Source organism: Hypanus sabinus, chromosome 30, assembly GCF_030144855.1.
Source record: "Hypanus sabinus isolate sHypSab1 chromosome 30, sHypSab1.hap1, whole genome shotgun sequence".
Classification (NCBI taxonomy): Eukaryota; Metazoa; Chordata; class Chondrichthyes; order Myliobatiformes; family Dasyatidae; genus Hypanus; species Hypanus sabinus.
This window is the reverse complement of record NC_082735.1, coordinates 33,535,735-33,556,282: the sequence shown is the minus strand read 5'-3', so window position 1 is coordinate 33,556,282 and position 20,548 is coordinate 33,535,735. Positions and strand designations below refer to the sequence as shown.

Sequence of the window (20,548 nt, the reverse complement as noted above, 5' to 3'; positions counted from 1 at the left end):
CCCTACCATATCTACACTTACCATTATTTTAATGCAATTGTTGTCTTTGATATCCAAACCTCTGGCGTGATTTTCATCCACACTGTTATGGTTTCAGCACTCTTAACTAAGGGTCCTAAGTCTTTAGACTGATATCCCTTGTTTACCAACAATGTTACGTGGGGCGCAGCCTCCGGTATCCTGTACCATTTTTCTAAAAAGGTGTTCCACTTAACTTGTAAAGCTGCCCCTTGCTTTCCAATTATCACAGCCTCCCCTTCCAGGTGCTGTTGGGTACATGCCTCCAGGTGCCATTTCTCCTCTAACTCCCTGTTCTGAGTCTCGTCAAAAATCACTGTACAATGTAGCTCAGATTTGGGCATTACCGCCCTGGGTAATATAGCCTGCACGCCCTTTTTCCATTTTTCCCAGGTTTCCTGAATCTGATCTGCAATGTCTCCTATCCAAAAGACATTAGCCTTCTTGTCTTCTCGCACTATCAATTGAGCCCCTGCTCTTTCCACACTCAGCCCATTTCTGGTGCATTCTAATTTTAATTCCAGTTTCAATAAGGCATCTTTGCCTAACAAATTAATCGGAGTTCCTTTAGATACTAGCACCGGCAAAACAATTCCTTTATTTCCCATTCTGAACTGCATTGGAGCCGTGCACTGTGGTGTTTTCCCCAAGAACCCTACCGTCTTAATAAACTTTCCTGACATGGGAAGGTGAAGGGCATACTGTGGCTGTACACAAGTGTATGTGGCTCCAGTATCTATCATCATTGGTGTCAGTTGCCCTTCTAACTTAACCTGAACAATGGGTTCCTCGTCTGCCTCCCTTGTTATCGTTGGGTAATGTCCCTTCCCACTCGAGTTCTCGGGGCACCCCTAATACCTCGCATAGGAGTTCACAGGTCCATTTGGGCCTGTGAGGGCTGGTTCTTGGCTAAACTTTAGTTCCCTTCTTATCGGTTCCTGCTGGTATGTGACAGGCCATGGTATAAATGGACAATCTCATGTGACCTGGCTGATTACATCCCCAGCACAATCTCTCTACCTCTCTTTCCCCCTGTTTCCTCACTGGTCCCCTCTGCCCATAGCTCCTGTGTCCCCCTCCTTGGGACTTCCAGTCCTGTCTGGGCTGTTTGAATTTCGGCTGTTCCTGATAGGGCATTTGTGTGAATGCTCCTCCAAAGACATTGATTATTGGCATGGGGTTTTCTGGCCCTTGTCTTACAGTATGATCGGTTCCTCCATTTAGCGGTGCTTCATCCAGTTTGATGGCTGTACTCGGACCGGTGGTTGCTGGCAGCATCTTTTTGCTGTTCTCTTTTTCCTTTTTGAGTTCTTCGAGCTGCATTTGTATTAACTTTCTTTGCACCTCTTCCTGCTGCTCAGCCAACCTTCGTTTGTCTTTCCGGTATTTCTCAACTGCATGGACTACGTGGTCTCTAAATTCTTGTGGGGTCATTGACGTCAGCCCAACCACTTCCTCCAGTTTGGATTTTACTTGCAGAGGCACTGCATCCAAAATGCTATGTTGGAACAGTGTGGTGATAAATAAGCTATTTTCCACCTCTTGCTCAGTCTCCATCTTTTCAACTGGTTTTCTACATAGGCTGCTGGGTTTTCAGTGTCTCCCAGTGGATCCCCCTTTAAGGCTTTGGGGTCCACTTTGGGTAGATAAAGCTTTCTGAGGGCCTGCCGTACCCTCTGCCTCACTCTGTCAAACCCGTCTCCATCAGTTCTCAGGTCGTTTTGAGTTTACTATGCCAGCCATTTCCATTAGTTCGTTAAATTTGGAGGTTCCCATCAACCTTATCAATATTGCCTTCAAATCTCCCAGAGCCAATAATTGTCCCGCCGTTTCTTCTTCAAAGGCTCTAATCCATTTCCCTACTCCTTCATGTAGTTTGGGCAGAGTGTTTTTCAGCCCTTCTAGGTCCTGGGATCCCCAAGGGATATACTGCACTTGTCCTGATCCTTTAACTAACAACGGCATCATTCTTCCTCCTTCTTCCCATCTGCCCTGGCTCCCCTCCTCGCCTGACTCCCCATCTGTCTCAGGGTATGTCTTTACTGCCTCCCACGCAAATTTCTCCGGGGTCCTCTTCTTCCCTCGGTCTTCCTTAGGAGTCCTTCCTTTCTGTCCTGATTCAATACTTGGTTGGTCCCTGGAGTATTTTTCGCATTTATGGCAACCCCCCTCAGTAACTTATCTAGCTCTCTCTCTACTTCCGCAAGTCACTTCCCTACCGCCTCCTTCTGCTCTTCTAGGCTTCTGCCTCCTACCTCTTCTTCTCTTTCTTCCTGTCTGTCTGTACACCTGTGGCAGGGACTCCTCATGATCCTTACTCGTACTTGATTCCCTTCTCTCTTGTGTTTCTCCAAGACTCTCATCTCCTATCTTTTTTCCACTTCCTCTTGAATGCCTCATTTCTTCCTGCCCTGATGAGCCACTTTCTTTTCTAGTCTGTTTATTTCTATGGTATAACCGATACTCCTCATACTCCTTTTCCTCTCTCAAGTATTTCATCCGTTCAATCTCTTCTTTCATTTCTCTCTTTGCCTGTTGCACCTTTATCCTTTCTGCCTGTATCTCTTTCCATATCGCCGTTTTTTCCTTCTCGTACTGTCTTTTTTCCTCATTATCCCAAACTTGTACTTCTCCCTGCATGTTTACTGTTCCCGTCAGCAGGGGGGCACTGCTTAGGGGTTCCTTCCTCATTATAGGGAGGGGGCTTTACTGTTTCTTTCACATCCGGGTACGGGGCTGAAGCCAGCTTCTCACTGTACCTTCCTCTCTCTTAACAGGCTGTTTCTCCAGCACCTTAGTGTCTTCCTCGCTTGTAATCAATATTCTACCTGTCCTTCTCAGCCTTTCTCCTTCTGTTCTGAAGAGTTTTAGCACTTCCATTTCTCGTTCTTTTTGCCCTCTTAGATTTATCTTTTGGTTTGTAATTTTTAATTAGTGCCTCCATTTCTTCGCACAAACTTACATCAAACGTTCCTTATCTTGGCCATTTTGTGACCAGGTTTTTGGTTCTCTTTTTCCATTTTTCTTAAGTTTTTGTGATCTCATATTTATTTACCGGGATTTTTTTGCTCAGAATCTCTACTGTCGTTCCTTTACCTGTCATGTTGTTCTCTCTTTTTAAGGTATTTCAGAGATCAGTTTGTTTACTGGATAATATTATTTACTCTAATTCTATGCCTAGTCTATCGTCCATCTACCAGCGCTTTAAACTATATATTGGACTATCCTTGTTTCCTATTCTGTTCTGCCCGTACAGACCTCTATTCAGAGTGGTATCCACAGAACTTTCTCTTTGCACCTTGTCTATTCAGACCCTTATCTCTTAAGGCGGTATCCACGAGGATTTTCTCTTATTTTCCTTTCCCTGCCCGTTCAGACCCTCGTTTCATACAAAGCGGTATCCACAGGGATTTTCTCTATGCACCTCGTCTATTCAGATCCTTATCTCTTAAGGCGGTATCCACGAGGATTTTCTCTATTTTCCCTTTCCCTGCCTGTTCAGACCTTCGTTTTATACGAAGTGGTATCCACAGGGACTTACCAACACCACGTGGAATTTTTCTTTACTTAACTTCTTATTAACTTATTTGTACTTACCCTCACTGCAGTGTTCTTGATCAATCCTCTGAACTTCCTGTTAACCCCCAATTCTGCCAGATTCTTTGGACCAGAGAGACCCTTCAGCAGTGGTTCCACACTTCTGAGACTCCAAGACCTCCCCAAAACCAACTGAATTCTTTGTCCAAATTGTCACAAAAAGCGCTTACCTTTTGTTTGGGTGCACCCTTAATTCTGTTAGCCTTGTGGGAATCCCTAGAGGACTGGGAAGCGTCCCCAATCTGCCATTTCCTTTCTGCGGGTCTCTTTCTGGTCCTGCCGCGGTCACCAATTTTGTCGTGGTTTCTCGTGCCCCACAAACGACCAGGAGACGCAGAAAAGTCTTCAAGAAGGGTTAAACTTTAATTTGCAAATCAAAGCTGAGACAGTCATTGAGCTAGTCGCTGATTGCCCACCGATCCTTTTACATAGCATTTTTTATAGCAATCTCCTGGTTTAGTTGCACTAGCATATCCAATCGGTCTATAGTTGCGTATCACAAGTACATCTGCCACTATTGTTTTTACCCATTGACTTAATCATGTTCTAATCTACATCTCTTAGCTGCCTCTCATTAACACACCATTATCTTCTACATTCTTAAGATTTCATTCTCCTACTAAATTGGATACATGCATAGCAAATAGCAAGTTCAAAGCTGACTACATAGTTTTGGTTACACAGCAAACAATGCAACTTTTATACTCCAATACTATCTAGATAATGAATGCATTGGTATTGTGTAGGTTGGCATGGTAACATAATGTAGTGATAAGGGTTCAGTGCCCACCACTGTCTGTCACACAAGCTCCCCGTCCCCACTTCAGTTTCCTCTGGGTGTTCTGATTTCCTTCCACATTTCAAATATGTACGCACTAGGGAGGGTTGGTGTGTTGTGGCTTGCAATGTTGGTCCCAGAAGCATGACGTCACTTGGCAGGCTGGCCCCAGATTATATTTGCACTGTTGTTGATGCAAACGATGCACTTCACTGGCGGCAGGGTAGCATAATGGTTAGCGCACTGCTTTACCGTACAGTTCCTGATGTTGCCTTTAAGGTGTTAGTATGTTTCCATTGGGTGCTCCAGCTTCCTCCCACAGGCAGAAGACAACCCGGTTGGTAGGTTACTTGGTCATTGTAAATGTCCCGTCATTGCACTAGGGTTAAATTGGGGATTGCTGGGTGGCTTTGCTCGAAGGGCTGGAAAGCCTATTCCATGCTGTATCTCAATAAATAAAACATTTTAAAAATGTTTTGATGTACATGTGACAAAGCTATATGAATTGTTACACTGAACACTTGAATACTATAATGATTTTTTCATAATTAAATTCCTGTTTTATTCAGTTGGCTATGGACTGAAGCAGGTGCGCAGGCAGAGCTTGAAGATTCTTTGGGTATCGGTGGATTTGGTTATCCAGCTATGGCTGCGATTAATGCCAGAAAAATGAAATTCGCTCTGCTGAAAGGCTCCTTTAGTGAACAGGGCATCAATGAGTTTTTGAGGTAAATGTTTATAATGGCTAAAACCATAATGAAAGTCAAGAAATTCCATGTGTGTGTTGACCTGAACTAAGGTTTACAGAAGGTTTTAACTATTAATTTGCCAGTCTAAGCGGGAAGGCTTTGATAAAAGGTGATCACTTGCACTTGTGCCAGATTTCTGTCACATTTTATACAAACCCCCTTCCCTTCCCTTCCAAATCAAGATTCCTTCAGAAATGTTCATTATTTTTGTATTTAAATATTGGAATTGTATTTCTTGTGATTTTCCTAATAATCCATGTTAGTAGGGAAGTGTTACCTAATATGTGCTAGTTCTTGGATAATTCTCTAAAGCTCTAAATCTGATCATTCTTAAAATACTTTTTTTAAATATTATTTTTTAAATCAAACAGCATCTGTTTCAACCTTTCCTTTTTCATCAGGGAGTTGTCAGTTGGGAGAGGTTCAACCTCTCTTGTCAAAGGAGCTGCATTCCCCAAAATTTACAATGTAGATCCCTGGGATGGTAAAGATGGTCAGGTAAGTTGATAACTTGGCAAACTGCTTTTGATGTAAGTTTGTTTAATTGCTTGTGCTCTTATGTTTACAGGTTTAAAAGCATATGCTGCACACGAGTAAGGGGCTTTGAGTGCTTTACAAACAAATAACACAGAAGAGCGAAAAATCTTTGTGTACCATTGCAAAACAAAGTTTTATAAGACAGCATTAAACTGTAGATAGTCTTTTTAACCCAGTGTTTCCTCCCCAGCTGAGATTTTGTTTTCCCATCTTTCCCTCTGGGATAATGACATATTCCATCAAAGATCCTGTGTTTTTCAAATGGAATTTGTATGAGAATATGATGGCATAGCAGTCATGATTTCACCTTGCGGGGGTAGTGGGGTTGTAATTCTGTGAGAAGGGATCCGACTGGTTTATTGGGATTATTGCATTGTTTGTGAGCAGAGTAGATTTAAAAAGTTTAAATTCTCCATTAATATCTTGAATAAGGAACGATCTTAGATAATAGAGTATTTAATTCTCTTTCTAGTCCATGGGTTTAAAATTGTGAGTGCATATTACATGTTGTCCTTGTAGGAAGCAAACTTAACTTCTCTCCCCCCCCCCCCCCCCAAACTTTCATATGTGTTGAGTAAAAGTTCATTGAAGTTCCTGAATGCTGAAAAGTGCACAAGTAGGAGATGCAATGTTTTTTGGGACAAAGTTAAATGGCTTGTTATTCTTCAGCTGTACAAGAATGATTTGCCTAGGCATGGTTTGGAAGGGTCCTTTGGAACTGGTGTTAAAGAGTTATGGCTTTTATTGGAAAATTGGAAGAAATGGAATCTGAAGTAATCTCAAACCCTAAGAATGCATTTAATCTTCCACAGTTGCCAGTCGAAGAAGACATTGATTTAAGTGATGTAGATCTTGACGAGTTTGACAAGGACGAGCTGTGAACTAATGGCATGGCAGACAGTACCCTTTATCTGAAGCATTGGACTGATCATCTGTCTGCACCAAAGCCTTATTTCATCTTTCTGGCTTTATGTATTTCTACTGTAACCTGTAAATAAGTTTCACTGGATTTTTCTAAAAAAAAAAGATTGAATGTTATGTTTCAAATTTTTACATAAACTGATTTAATAGATCAGACAGGTTGCCATTTACTGTACATTGTTACATTTCACTATTTAAATGGTTTCTCAAGTCTCTTCTAGTGGGTGGGATGTGGTGCAAACCTGCATAATGTATTTTTGACATCCCTGCATGTATTTGAACAGTTCTTGTTCCAAAGAAAGTGATCTGTCCTACAAAGGACAAGTAAGATCTTGGTGATTTAGCCATTAATTGGGAGTAAGCGTCTGGAACTTTGGAATTTTGCATTGATGATACATTTTGTTTAGGATGGAATTCACAAAATAAATCTATGTTTCAGCTCTTTGAAACAGGTTTGGTAGTAATGGAAGTATGGTTATTTTTATTAATGTTGCATTCTAGAGGTTCGTATCTCCTTTGGAACACACTAAGACGACTTGCTTTGTTCCTGATACATTTGGTCCTCTTGCTAAACTACAAGTAATTTTAATCCTTGTCCAGAATAATTGCCACAGGATTTGCTTTGATATCCAGTCATTGAATTTGTGGAATATTTGTCATTAACTAGCACTAACTTTCATTGTTTTCAAAATTAATTATGGAAATCTATTTTCTGTTTTGATTTTGAGAAATTACACTTCATGGTGTTAGGTGAGCGTCTGTGTGTGGCATTGACAGAAGACTGACCTTGATTCAGTTAGAACTTAAAATTTTTTTTGTATTGATCTGCATTAAAGAAAGGTTAATGTGCATAAATTGTTTACTACAAGTTCCCAAGATAAAGACCAAAATAATACCTGTCTTTGAAATGTGTCTGCTTAATATGAAACAGGAGGCTACTAATAGGCCCTCATCCTTCTCCTTATCCCTGTAATTTGTTCTCTCTGTCCTTCAACTCCCCTTAGATCCTTTGTCACTCATTTATACTTGGAGATTTGTAAAAACCAGTTAACCTACCAGCTCACCTTTGTGATAAAACTGTTAGTATCTGACACAGACCCACAGTCATGGGGAGAACATGCAAACTTGAACCGTTCAAGATAGTGACTGAACTCAAGTTTATGGACCTGTGGTCTGCCTTGCCTCATTAGACAATACTGATGTCTGCAGTTTTTGCAAAAGTACAAACTGCATTGCAGGTTACTTGGGGTTAATCAATTTAAATATTACAATAGGTTCCTAATTTTAAGGATAATCATGGGAGAGTTAGACCTTTAACATTCAACACAATATAATGAATATAAATAATTTTTTTTACATTGTGTCTCATTTCACATGGGTACTGGAGCAGAAGCCCCATTTCTAGCCTGCAGCTTTCAACTGTTCAAAAATTGCAAATGATGGCAGTAGATAATTAACTCAGTAGCACATTTATATAATAAGGATGCGCTTGCCGTATGGAGATGCTGTTGAGATTGACATTGGTGTTACTGACAATCAAGACCTTAAAAGAAGAGGAATCTACAGCTTACAATAACAATTGGGTGGAGATATCTTTGAACATTTCTGTTAGTTCCAAAAACATCTTTTCTGAAACAATTGTATTTACTTGAAAATTTACATTTCTTTAAATTGCACGTAAACTAAAACCAGATGTATTATTAACATTGATGCTTCCTGGTGGGGAAAGAATTGTAGGCTTCAGCTATTTCCTCTTAATAAAGTAATTATTTTCTTTAGCTAGACTACTTTGTTCTATTTTGTTTTTAAAAAAAAAATGCTTCTCAGTTCATTTAATACAGTACTATATATTAACACAAAATGCTGGAGGAACTCGACAAAATCAGGCAGCACCTATGGAGTGGAATAAAGAGCTGATGTTCCAAGCCAAAACCCTTAATCAAGACTGAGCCCAAAACAATATCCTGGTGAAGGGTATTGGCCTGAAACATTGTCTATTCTCCTCCGTAGATGTTGTCTGATTTGCTGAGTTCATCCAGCGCCATATGTGTTGCTGAAGATTTCCCAGCATCTGCTGAACCTGTTGTGTTTATGTTGGATGCACATACTGGGCCAGATTATGATATAAAAATACTGATAAATGGACAAGTTCCTCAAGTCAAGGCTGCCTTGTCAATCAGTTGAGTTTTTGGAAACCTTGCCGTCATTGGCCTTTTGCAATATGAACTTTTGATCTCCAACAAATTTTTTTTTTTTGCTTTGGCCATCTGTAAATTTTGTAATTGTTATAGAAATAACATTTTCCTGTTAAAATGTAATTATTTTTAGTTGCTCTTAATCTGACAGTTGCACAATCAAGAGATAGCATCTATTTAAATATCCTTTAAGAAGAAATTATTACCAACACACAATCTTTAGCCCTAACGTGCACACATTGGTGCCTTTTACAACCAGCACTACTTTGTATGCAATACTGGATGTCATAAAAAAAATTTGAAATCCCAAATTGAATGTGGGAAATGGAACTGCTTCCAATTATGGCAATTAATGTAAGCATAAAGCTCTTAAGTAATATTATTGACCCCAATGACTGGGCTCTTTTCTACCAGTAGAACAGTAGCTTTTACTGCATTGGTGTGACACCATCTGCCCTTTTGTTTCCTGGGGAAGTACAAGCACTAAATTAAAGATTCACCTTGCATTGAGTTCCCACGAACCTCTGACAGCATTCTCACCTGCGGCACAAAACTCTCAAGTCCTAATCGATTAGAAACTACCAATTTTAAAGTAATATTTACTGACTGCTTCCTATGACAGCCTCCCCATCTCTAATGTCCATATTGTCACATAGGATTCTTCATTGCTGTTTCCGTAACAATTTTTGTTTGACTAGTCAGGGTTATTATCCCTGAGCTGAACCTGGAGGACCAGTGGACCATGACCTAGGTCTGGCCTCTACCCTTTGACCTGTTTGGCATGGGTTACCCTACTAAGGGCCAAAACACAAGGCCCTGACTCCAGCCAGCATAGCTCTCTGAGTCACTGAGGCATTCAAGCCTCCAAACCCTACAACAAGGTTGCAGTCCTCTTGGAAGAAAATAGAAACATAACATACTAACTGTCCTCTTGTTATAGTTAAATTATTTTTATTTGCTCTTAACGTGTTACATAGTTGCACAATCAACACAGATGACATCCATTTAATTATTGAAGAAGAAATAATTACCAACACACAATCTTTAGTCCTAATGTGGGATCTTCTGCACACATTGGTGCCTTTTATAATTAGCACCATCTTGTACACAATACTGGATTTCATAAAAAATCTGAAATTGCAAATTGAATGTGGTGGCGCAAAACTGATGGTTAAAATGATGGATTTTGATTTAGTTTTCAAGAATAGAACATTTTAAGTTTTTCTATATTAGAATCTAAGCTTGTGACAAATGCACAGTACACTTAATAATGGAGAATCTTTGTGGCATGCTGAAGATTTGGAATTGGCATATTTTTGCTAATACTCGTGGAACTGAAACCAAAGGGTATGCATGTTAGCTAATAGATTGGCATTCGCCAAAGTTCACATCTTCACAAATAATGACACATAATCATTGACACGTTTTAACTGCGTCACACCACCGGCTGTTGTACAAGGAAGACATTTGAAGATTTATAGTTATATTAAAGCCAAAGAGTCCCTTTATAAAGCAGTTACCTTGCCACTTTCAAAGGTTTGGGTACATAGGTTGAGATCAGCCTCTGCAATGTATGACTTCATGCTGTGTGATTTTTATGCTTTAAGCACTGCCAGCCCCTTAAGTGTTTCTTGCCAACTTAATTGCATCCAATATCACTCTAGTTTCTTACCATGGTGACAGCATCCTCTCCAATCCAAATGTACTCCGAAGCTTAGCTATGTACCCTGTCTCTTTCAGATTGCTTTAGTCCTTTTAATAAACTTGAACTTACGTGTACTTTACGTTCTGTATATGTACTTGGCATATACGAACTTTTAATAAAATTCTTTGAGCTTTAATGATTACTGAAAGATAGTAGGGTGTTTGCAGAGTCCCTTTAATTGATACTATCCATTCTTTTGCTTTCATTCCTGTTTTAGACTGATTCTGCATGTTATATTTAATGTTTTGATATTCTATTATGAACTTCAGCTATAAAGTGTGCCTCACTTTAACTTAATGTCTTTAATTTGTAGGATTTGATCTTGTGTTTGGGAGGAGGGCTAATGATTCTTTAATGTGGTTGGGTTTTTTGTCCAATATACATACTGGGGATAAGTATTAATATTTACAGGGAATCCTTACAAAATGGGAAATCAATGGGAATACTTTCAGGGGCTTCTTCCTAATACTTATAATAAGTATTAATTCTTACAGGGACTTCTTCCTATTGGTAAATCAAGACATTAGACTGCAGCTTACATTAACTGAAATTTTGTCCTGAAATAAGGAGGAAAAACATGGAAAGAACATTCTTTGCCAACACTCTATCCACAGGGGGATTGGATAGATCTGATCACATTGGCAGTCATATAATTCTCAATATGTAAAATTGTCATTTGTGGAGTTTCTGCTTATGAATACATTCTGATTAAGTGCAATATTTCTCCACTCTCCTCATCATTATCTGCTTTAGAATTTTAAGCTCTATTTCATTGTTTTAGTATTTTGATAATTATATTTTCTTTGGCCCTTCTGACCCTCAACATAGGTGCTCCTCAGGGCTGTGTCCTAAGCCCCCTCCTTTACTCTCTGTACAGTCATGTTTGTGTCGCCACCCACAGCTCCAATCTGCTAATTAAATTTGCTGCTGATAGTACATTGATTGGCCTAATCTCAAATAAAAACAAGGCAACCTATAGAGAAGAAATCATCACTCTGACACAGTGTTGTCAAGAAAACAAACTCTCCCTCAATGTCACAATGTTGTGGACTACAGGGGGAATGGTGACAGGCTAACCCCCATAGACATCAATGGATCTGGTGTTGAGAGGGTGTACAGCTTTATGTTCCCTGGCATAAACATCACCAAGAATCTCACGTGGTCTGTACATACTGGCCGTGTGGTGAAGATAGTACCACAGCATCTCTTTCACCTCAGACAGTTGAAGAAGTTTGGCATAGGCCCCCAAATCCTAATAATTTTCTACAGGGGCACAACTGAGAGCATCCTGACTGGCTGTATCACTGTCTGGTATGGGAACTGTACTTCCCTCAAATGTAGGACTCCGCAGAGAGTGGTGTGGACAGCCCAGCGCATCTGTAGATGTGAACTTCCCACTATTCAGGACACTTAAAAAGGCAGGTGTGTAAAAAGGGGCCCAAAGGATCATTGGGGACCTGAGTCACCCCAACCACAAAATGTTCCAGCTGTTACCATCCCGGAAACAGCATAAAAGCCAAGAGCAGCTCCAGGACAGCTTCTTCCACCAGGCCATCAGTCTGATTAATTCATGCTGATACAATTGTTATATGTTATATTATGTTATATTATTATATTGACTGTCCTGTTGTACATCTTATTTATTACAAATCACTATAAACTGCACATTGCACATTTAGACAGAGACATAACATAAAGATTTTTACTCCTTGTGTATAGGAAGGATGGAAGAAATAAAGTCAATTCAATTAAATTCATTATGAGCACATTCTAATAAATGATCTGAAGAGACTGACCGGATGTCCTTTTGCTCCTCAAAGGAGAAACACTTCTGCCATGGTCCAATTCATGTTTCGAGAGTATTGCTACAACTGTAACTCCAAAGAACATTTGTGCCTTTGAATCAGAGATTGGATTCAAGACCCACTTCAGAAATTTGAACAGAAATAATATCTATGTTAACAGCTTGTGGTGAACTACATATACCTGTCTGGACACACACCTCCCCCCCCCCCCCCCCCCCGCTGACTGCTTCTGTGGCTCCTTCCACAGACCCCGGTATAAAGGTGATTGGAGGCACAGCTCCTTCCTCAGTCTCCAGGATGTTGTGTGGTGGTCACTTGCTGCTTGTGCTTTCTTCCAGCCAATAAAAGCCTACCTTAACCCACGTCTCAGAGTTATTGATGGTGCATCACAGCTGCAGTACTTAAGGATTTTAAACACACTCTTGTCTGTTGTTGGAGTTTAAAACATTAATGTTTATGATGAAATATTTGATACAATATCTTGGCAATGATTAAATCTAGGTTGAATGAAGTGTGATTAATATATGTGCCTCAGGATGATTCAACAAGGATAGGGAGCAGTGCTTGGGAAATAGTGTAGTGTAGTCTATGTGCAAATGTAATTACTTAAAGCACAAGAATTTAAACCCCAGAGTAAAAGACAATATGATGGAATGATGGGAAGAATAGTCAAGTTTATTTAAAAGGCTTCATTTGTTCATTATGTGTCATGTCGTATGACAAGGGCAATCATGATCTTTCTGGGCTTATCAGGTGAGTGTTTGAAAGCTCTGGGCTTTCATTCCACTGGAATTCAGAAGAATGACGGGGGATCTTCATTGAAACCTATCAAATGTTGAAAGGCCTCGATAGAGTGGATGTGGAGAGGATGTCCTTGTGGTGAGAGTGTTTAAGACCAGAGGACGTCAACCTCAGAATAGAGAGACATTTGTTTAGAACGGAGATGAGGAGAAATTTCTCTAGCCAAGAAGTGGTGAATCTGGAATTTGCTGCTAGAGGTGGCTGTGGAGGTCAAGTCATTGGGTAGGTTTGAGGCAGAGGTTGCTAGATTAATCAGGACCTGAGGGGATTTGGGGAGAAGGCAGGAGATTGGGGCTGAGAGGGAAATGGATCAGTCATGATGAAATGGCAGAGACTCGAATGGCCTAATTCTGCTCCTAGACCTTATTAAGGGCATTTTGACTCACCTTCTCAGGCTTTGTTCTAATTATTCCTGTCCTATTTTATTTTACTGAAAACAGATACAAAATGCTGGAGGAACCTATCTCCATAGATGCTGCCTGACCTGCTGAGTTCCTCCAGCATCTGCAGAATCTCTTATGTTTCTGGTTTTCCTAGCGAAAACTAACTGGCACCCCTCCGTTTTCGCAGATTTTTCTCTTTCCACAGCACTAATGCTCTGAACATTTACCATCTTTGGCTTTGCAGGACTTCTCCGTCTTTGTTTCGGACGCCCAGCGGCTGCAGGGTTTTGCTTCGGCTTTGATTGGCCGGTGAGCGCGAGCGGCTTCCGGTCACGCTACCGGAAATGACGACGGGAGCCCACGCCAGGTATAAAAGGCCGCCGCCGTCCCCCTTCTGCCTCCGTCTCCTGGCCACAGACTTTAAGTAAGTGTGAGTGTGAGAAAGCTGGAGCGGCGCACACTCATGCTTCAAAAAGCGTAAAAAAAAATAAAAACCAACAAACAATAAAAAAAGAGTGCAACCAAGTTTCAGAAGAGGATACATTAATTTCATTTTTTAGAAAAAAGAAACAGCTCTAGCCAGGCCTCAGCCACGCTCCGGGATTTGATTCGGGACAGACCCTCCGAAGTTTCTGGAACATAAGTATTCGAAACGGTTGTTTTTTTAAAAAAAAGAAACCTAGAATCCCACCTAGTTGACAAGTTTAAGCGTCTGATAGCTGGGGGAGGAAAAAGCGCCTCAGTCGGTGCGACCATTGTCGGGAAGCCGTTGGTGAGAGAACCCTGCCCGTGTTTGACAGCTGTCGGGTTCGAAAGATGAATCAGACCGGTGCCAGCTACCCCATGGCCTCGCTGTACGTCGGTGACCTCCACCCAGATGTAACGGAGGCCATGTTGTACGAGAAGTTCAGCCCGGCCGGGCCCGTGCTCTCCATCAGGGTGTGCAGAGACATGATCACCAGGAGGTCGCTCGGCTACGCCTATGTCAACTTCCAGCAACCGGCCGATGGTGAGCCCCTTTTATTTAAACCCCTCCGCAGGCCAGTAACTCAATTGGTTTTAAATAACAGAGGCTGAGTACCGGTGTCTCTTTAAATAAACGGAGGCCTTCATCAACCTGGTGAGGAGTTGATCACGGATCAATAACCAGATCAGTGCTCTCTCGCAAACATGGGATTTTTTTAAACAAATATATCGATTCACGGTAACTTTCCACCCTTGCCAGCTACGGTTTTAAAAAACACAAAATTCCTCTGTGGTGTCTCACCGTCCTAATTTCTGCGATGCAATAATTATCCAATGGAAGGCAGTAACGTTGCTGTAGAATAGATCACAATTTAGAAAATAGATCAGTCAAGTCTGTTGAAGGAGTAGGAATCTGATGACCTTGAAGATCCCTGTATGAACATTAATATTGATCTAGCTTTTCAATGTGATAAGTGAATTGATAGTATTTTAGAAGATATTCTGATAAAAGTGCACAGAGGCAAGCCAGCAGTTAATATTTAGTGGGTGCAGAAACACGTAGCAATCTTTTGGATGGCCTCATTGAAATGTAGAGCTGTCCCAGGGATCACTAGAAGGTTGCACCATCAGTTATGCTATTTGATCAATCAAATTAATAAATTGGGTAGGTACCACATGCCTCCCGCAGCTTCACATGAGCATTGTGTTGATCAATAGTGTTCAACAAATAAGCATTTGTAAAATCTGGTATTTCTTTATTAAGAATCAGCACAGTATAGGCCCTTGGAATAAATCCCCCATCTTAATCCTAGCCTTATCATTGGAAAATTTACATTGACCAATTAACCTACTAAACAGTACATCTTTGGACTGTGGAATGAAACCGGAGCACCCAGAGGAAACCCATGTGGTCACAGGGAGAACATACAAATTATTTACAACAGTGGTAATGGAACCTGGGTCGCTGGTACTGTAAAGCGTTGTGCTGACAGCTACATGACCATGCTGCCTCAACACCTCACCATTCACACTTAGGACTGGTCATGAACCTAGGATTTTCATATGTTGTCACTGCTTCCTCATCCAACCCCCATATTTGTTAATCGTCTAAACACCTTCACCCCGCGGCACTTCTTCGCTCCCACCAGTCCATTTAGTGCAACCAGTCACTATTTGACCTTTCTGCTTTCTGTTCATTGTCTCCAGACCATGTTGTTTTTGACTGCTAACGCCATCTTTTATTGCCCATGCAGCAATCCACCTCTGCTTGCCCGAGTTTTGGTTGCATTTTCTTTATACCCACCCATATTCTAGCCTCATTCCTGCACAATCTCACCATGCCCAACCCTGACATTGAATTCTCACTGCATTCCCCATTCTCCCCTCCTGGTGTGTTCTTTCTGCTCTCTTCCCTTTTGCTGTGTTGTCCTGTAGGTCCCCCCAACCCCCCATTCCCTATTCCAGCAGCTCGCTCAAATCCCCATGTGATGCTTTGTCTCCCTGACCAGCCAACAATCTCATTCTCTCCTCTTAACTGCTTATCCCATTTTTTAATCTCTTATTTTGATACCTCCTCGTTTACATGAACCATTATTCCTCCCCCTTCACTCTCTTGTCTCTTTGCCATGACAATGACCATCTTTTGACAATATTAATGGAACTTGAACTTGGGTCATTGATGATCTCCTTTCTCCATTGTCCAAAGTTGATGGTACAGTTGGAGTTCACCAAACTTCAACTTTCTATACAGCTTCACCAGAGCCCTTGATGGCTGGCTTTGCTCATATCCACCCCTCACAATGAGGACATAGGTTTAGACTTGAGAAGCAACAGTGTTAATTTGATTTGTTGCTGATGAACATTGGGGTTAGGGAAGGGAAGAATATCTGACCAGTTACTGTTGTGATATTAAGCTTGCAGATCTCTAGTGCATTTTTCAATCAGAAGTTTAAACTCCCATAAATAAGATTGAGATTAATTATAGCATCCTCAAATTTACTGGTTGTTTAGTTAATCATTTCAGGTTATCCATATTGCATTAAATGCTCTGGAGACATTTTGACCTTTGGTGACATAAACAGTCCATACTATAACATTGATTGTAGTATATTATTCTTTGATATCTTTTAAAAAAAACTAATTCTGTGATCTGCTTTAAATGTGTCCTTTTTCCTGAGTGAGTCATGTTTTGTGTATTGTATTTAACATTTATTTTAGGGAGTGTGACATTCAGCCATTTCATATTCTACCTTATTTCCTGATAGTGAATTATGAAGGAATCGGCCTCCATCCGCAAGAAAATCTAAATGATACTGAGGTTTAGTCCACATAATAGGATAAAAGAAGATCCTAAACTTGATCTAATCCAAAATTACAAATTTCAACACAATAATGACCACTATGGTGAAATGTGGATAACTATATCCTTCTGATTTCATTGTTGCACTCAGATTATTTGTTTAAATGTTTGTTAAAATGTTTAAAAAATCTTTTTCAGTTGTTGTTCTGTGATCCTCCTGACATCACAGCACCAGCTCTAACACAAAACAATGAAAGGTTCTGATGCTGAGCGAAACTGTGCAACTGTCGTGGGCTTAACCACAGTTCTCAGCCAATCGGAATCCTCCTTTATCTTAATCAGAATTAAATGTTCAACCACCAGCAATCTACACGCATGGTAAGAAGCAACTCGAACATTTACACATTTTCCATAATGAAGTATGAAGCACTTTTCTAATATGCTCAAGCTCAGTCTTCTGATATCACGTAATTTTTTTCCCCTGTAGTGAAGACTTTCTTGTCACTTTATTATGCAAGGTATTTTTTTATGGTTTGTTTCTGACAAGTGCTATTTAAGGGAATGCTGTTGCCATCACGGATATTCAGCAGAATATTGTGTGCTTGGAAGCCATTTACCACTATTTTTATTAACATTATTGAAGATCATATTTCCAATATTTTTAAAGTGCCACTGTACAGATTTTTAAAGTCACGGTTGCATTTATGCGATAGTGACAGCAATGCATATAAGAATCAAATGAGGTAGGGTTGGTGAATTACAACAGTTTAAACATTGATCTGATCACTTTAGCCTCACTCTTTTTCCCAATTGTTGCACATGCTTGCTCTCAATTTATTACAAACAAGCAACTCGTCATAAAACTGAAGGACACCTAAAGGATAATTTTAAAATTTGTCCCTTTACACAAGTTATAATTACTGACAAGTTCTCCAGCTTTTTACTGTGGTTCATGTGGTATGTTATTGATGGATTAGAAAGTTAATTGTTAACTTTGGTTATGACTTTGTACCATCACTTCAAGTTAGCCTGCTTTGTTCTTTTCAATATCGTTAAGCCATTTCTATTTAGGCATACTACAGTAAAATGAAACTATGCTATGTAGGTATTAAAAATAAGTTTGACCCATTGGCATTAAAATGTTTAAATATATACAGTAGTGAGTAGTTGAAACTGGATCTGGGCTTTATGCATAAATGAGAAAAAATTAATCATGGAGTAGAAGAATATGCAGAAAGCAGCAGAAAACAGTGTAATTATCAGAAATTTAGTTAAATAAAATATGCCAGTCATTTTTTTTTTGTTCAGGTGGGTTGTGATTATTGTAAATTCTTATTCACTGTAAGATGACTTCTGGTCTGTTTCATAAGATGACCTTTTTCTCTGAAATATATTTAAATCCATTTTATACTTCATTCTTGGGAATGATAATCATAATTCCCAATTATTCCTGAGAAAGTAACAATTAGCCAGCAACTTGAATTGCTACGATCCTCAGTGAAGTATTCCTGTAATGTCATCAGGTCAAGTGTTTCAGAATTATAAAACAAGTGATGGGCAGTGCATTTTTCATAAAGTAAGGGTGGTGTGTGACTTGGAAGGAAGTTTGCAGGTTGTAATATGTCCATGTACCTGTTGTTCTTGGGCTTTGAAGTGATTTAAAGTGTTTCTGTTCACAATTTGATTTTAACTGTAAGCTAACATTTTCTGACAATATGGTTGTGATAAACTTTAAATCTTTGAGGCAAAATGTTAAAAAGATTGAGGGTGGATTTGAATCTCAGAAGATTGATATGTTTCCCTGTGCAGAACCATTAAAAATGGAAGTGCAAATTTAGAATGTTTCAAAAATTGGCAAAATGCCAGAAAAATAAATTAGTGTACTGAATTTGAAAGTCAGAAACTGATTAAAAGTAACAATTTTAATAGGCACTTTAAAAAAAACCTCAATGTGTGCAGGGATTTTAAAAATTGAATGGAATTAAAAGCCACATATTGTAATCATTAAGAAAAAAAGTGTCATTTTCTTTAGGTAAATACCTCTTGTAAAGGCCAAAATGTCCAAGTGTCCCTGATTCAAAGCCAGTTACTGAACTGGTCATCTGTCCATTGAGAATTTATTTTGGTTAAACCCCAGGAAAGGAGATAGGCTCATGCCATGTGGCTTGTGTAATGTTGATTCAGCTTTATAGCCAGCACATGCCTTTAAAAGACTACTTGCTAAAAATAGCCGGCAATGAAGTACAAAAGAAGTTATGTGCCCTATTGATGGTGCTTTTGTAAAATGCCTGTGTATCATCCTGTAATGTGGCATTGTAGTTTTCACTGGCTTTTATTTGTGTGTAAATACTGCGTAAACTTTAGATATCCCTAAAACTTTCAGAAAATCTGCTAAGTTACAAGACTGATAATTCCTACAATATGGAAAGTTGCTATCTGAAACTGAAAGTTTTGGGAGGTATGCACACAAATAGGAATAAACATTTAGGATGGATAGCACTGATTATACTGAGATCATGCAGGAAAATTATGTACCTGCTTATTTAGTAGATATTAAATATGAGAATGGCAAGGTGTAGAAATTTCAGGGGTCAAAAACTTGAATTCAAAATTTGAGTAGAAATTCATCTTGATTGCTTGTGCTACTCATAAAATTTATAGCAGCACTGTGCTTTTGATTTCAAGATTAGGTTGCACTGACTTTAGTGAAACAAAGTTGTGAATATAGATTCTAATGCATAATCACTATTACGTCTCACACTTGCATAAATGAACGAGGAGATTTTTTTTCTGTTTTTTGTTGAAGGGAAGCAAGACATCTGGGTCTGATTGTATGAAGTGTTTTCAAGGAGTGGAAGCCTCCTTTATCTCTGCCTCTCTCTTGCTAATGACAAGCAAATTTTCATGGAAATCTAAAAGTTATTAAGCTGAAATTGATGTGGTTACCAACGATAGCAATAAATGAACTTGATTAGAAGAGATGATTTTTCATCTGCTTAGATTGTTCTTCATTGTAATTAATAGATCTTGTAACAAATCTGAAATGTATTTTCATTGCAATCTTAAATTGTCAAGGCTCATCTGTTTCCTTATGTTGCCAATTCATTTGCAATATTACATCAATTCCCAGTTGGTGACCTAATCCTATTCAATTAGAAATCTTTACAGAACGGTGTTTCAGATTAGATATGATGGTATAAATTAGTTGACTGGTTTCTACCTAACCATCTGAAAAGAGTGAGAGTGCAATGTATTTGCTGTCACTCTACAGATTATTAGAGTATTACTGTATTTGTGACTCTATGGTTGCTTTTGATTGTGGGGCACCATGGCAAGATCACTCTGGCAATGAATCTCAACAACATTTCTCTGAGCTTCTGGGAGCAGCAATGTACAAACATGATTTGAATGATTAAATGTAAACCAGCTCTATTTACCCTGCTTTGAAGGCTGCTATTCCCAAAAAACTAGTAGTTTTTTTGGGATAGCAGCCCCGATGGAGTACTTGGTAAGGCTCTGAAAATCTGTGCCAACCAACTGGTGGGAGTATTCAAGGACATTTTCAACCTCACGCTGCTGTGGTTGAAAAGTTCAAAAGATGCTTTAAAAAGGCCGCAATTATACCAGTCCAGAAAGAGTAATGTGAGTTGCCTTAGTGACTACTGCTCAGTAGCACCCACATCTACGGTGAAGAAATGCTTTGAGAGGTTGGTCATGGCTAGAATGAACTCCTGCCTCAGCAAGGACCTGAACTAGCTGCAATTTGCCTATCGCCACAATAGGTTCTATGGCTG

The 20,548-nt window shown here is 39.6% G+C and overlaps 2 protein-coding genes across 7 annotated transcripts in view; both read left to right on the top strand.

The window, feature by feature from the left end:
- pdia6 (protein disulfide isomerase family A, member 6) overlaps positions 1-8,384 on the top strand; it is a 28,001-nt gene extending 19,617 nt beyond the window's left edge. The window contains exons 11-13 of the mRNA XM_059954641.1: positions 4,963-5,121; positions 5,544-5,640; positions 6,492-8,384. Of these exons, the coding sequence (XP_059810624.1) occupies positions 4,963-5,121; positions 5,544-5,640; positions 6,492-6,560 (325 nt within the window). The 3' untranslated portion in view covers positions 6,561-8,384. The remainder of the gene's footprint in view (positions 1-4,962; positions 5,122-5,543; positions 5,641-6,491) is intronic.
- A 5,498-nt stretch (positions 8,385-13,882) lies between these two features.
- pabpc4 (poly(A) binding protein, cytoplasmic 4 (inducible form)) overlaps positions 13,883-20,548 on the top strand; it is a 48,590-nt gene continuing 41,924 nt past the window's right edge. For 4 of the 6 annotated variants that reach the window (XM_059954624.1, XM_059954621.1, XM_059954623.1 and 1 more), the window contains exons 1-2: positions 14,359-14,498; positions 16,953-17,132. Coding sequence is in view for 1 of the 6 variants with exons in the window: in XM_059954620.1 (XP_059810603.1) it covers positions 14,306-14,498 (193 nt within the window). In the remaining 5 variants the exon portion in view is untranslated. Of the gene's footprint in view, positions 14,499-16,952; positions 17,133-20,548 lie in introns of all 6 variants that reach the window. The other 2 variants (XR_009508704.1, XM_059954620.1) reach the window with 1 other exon arrangement.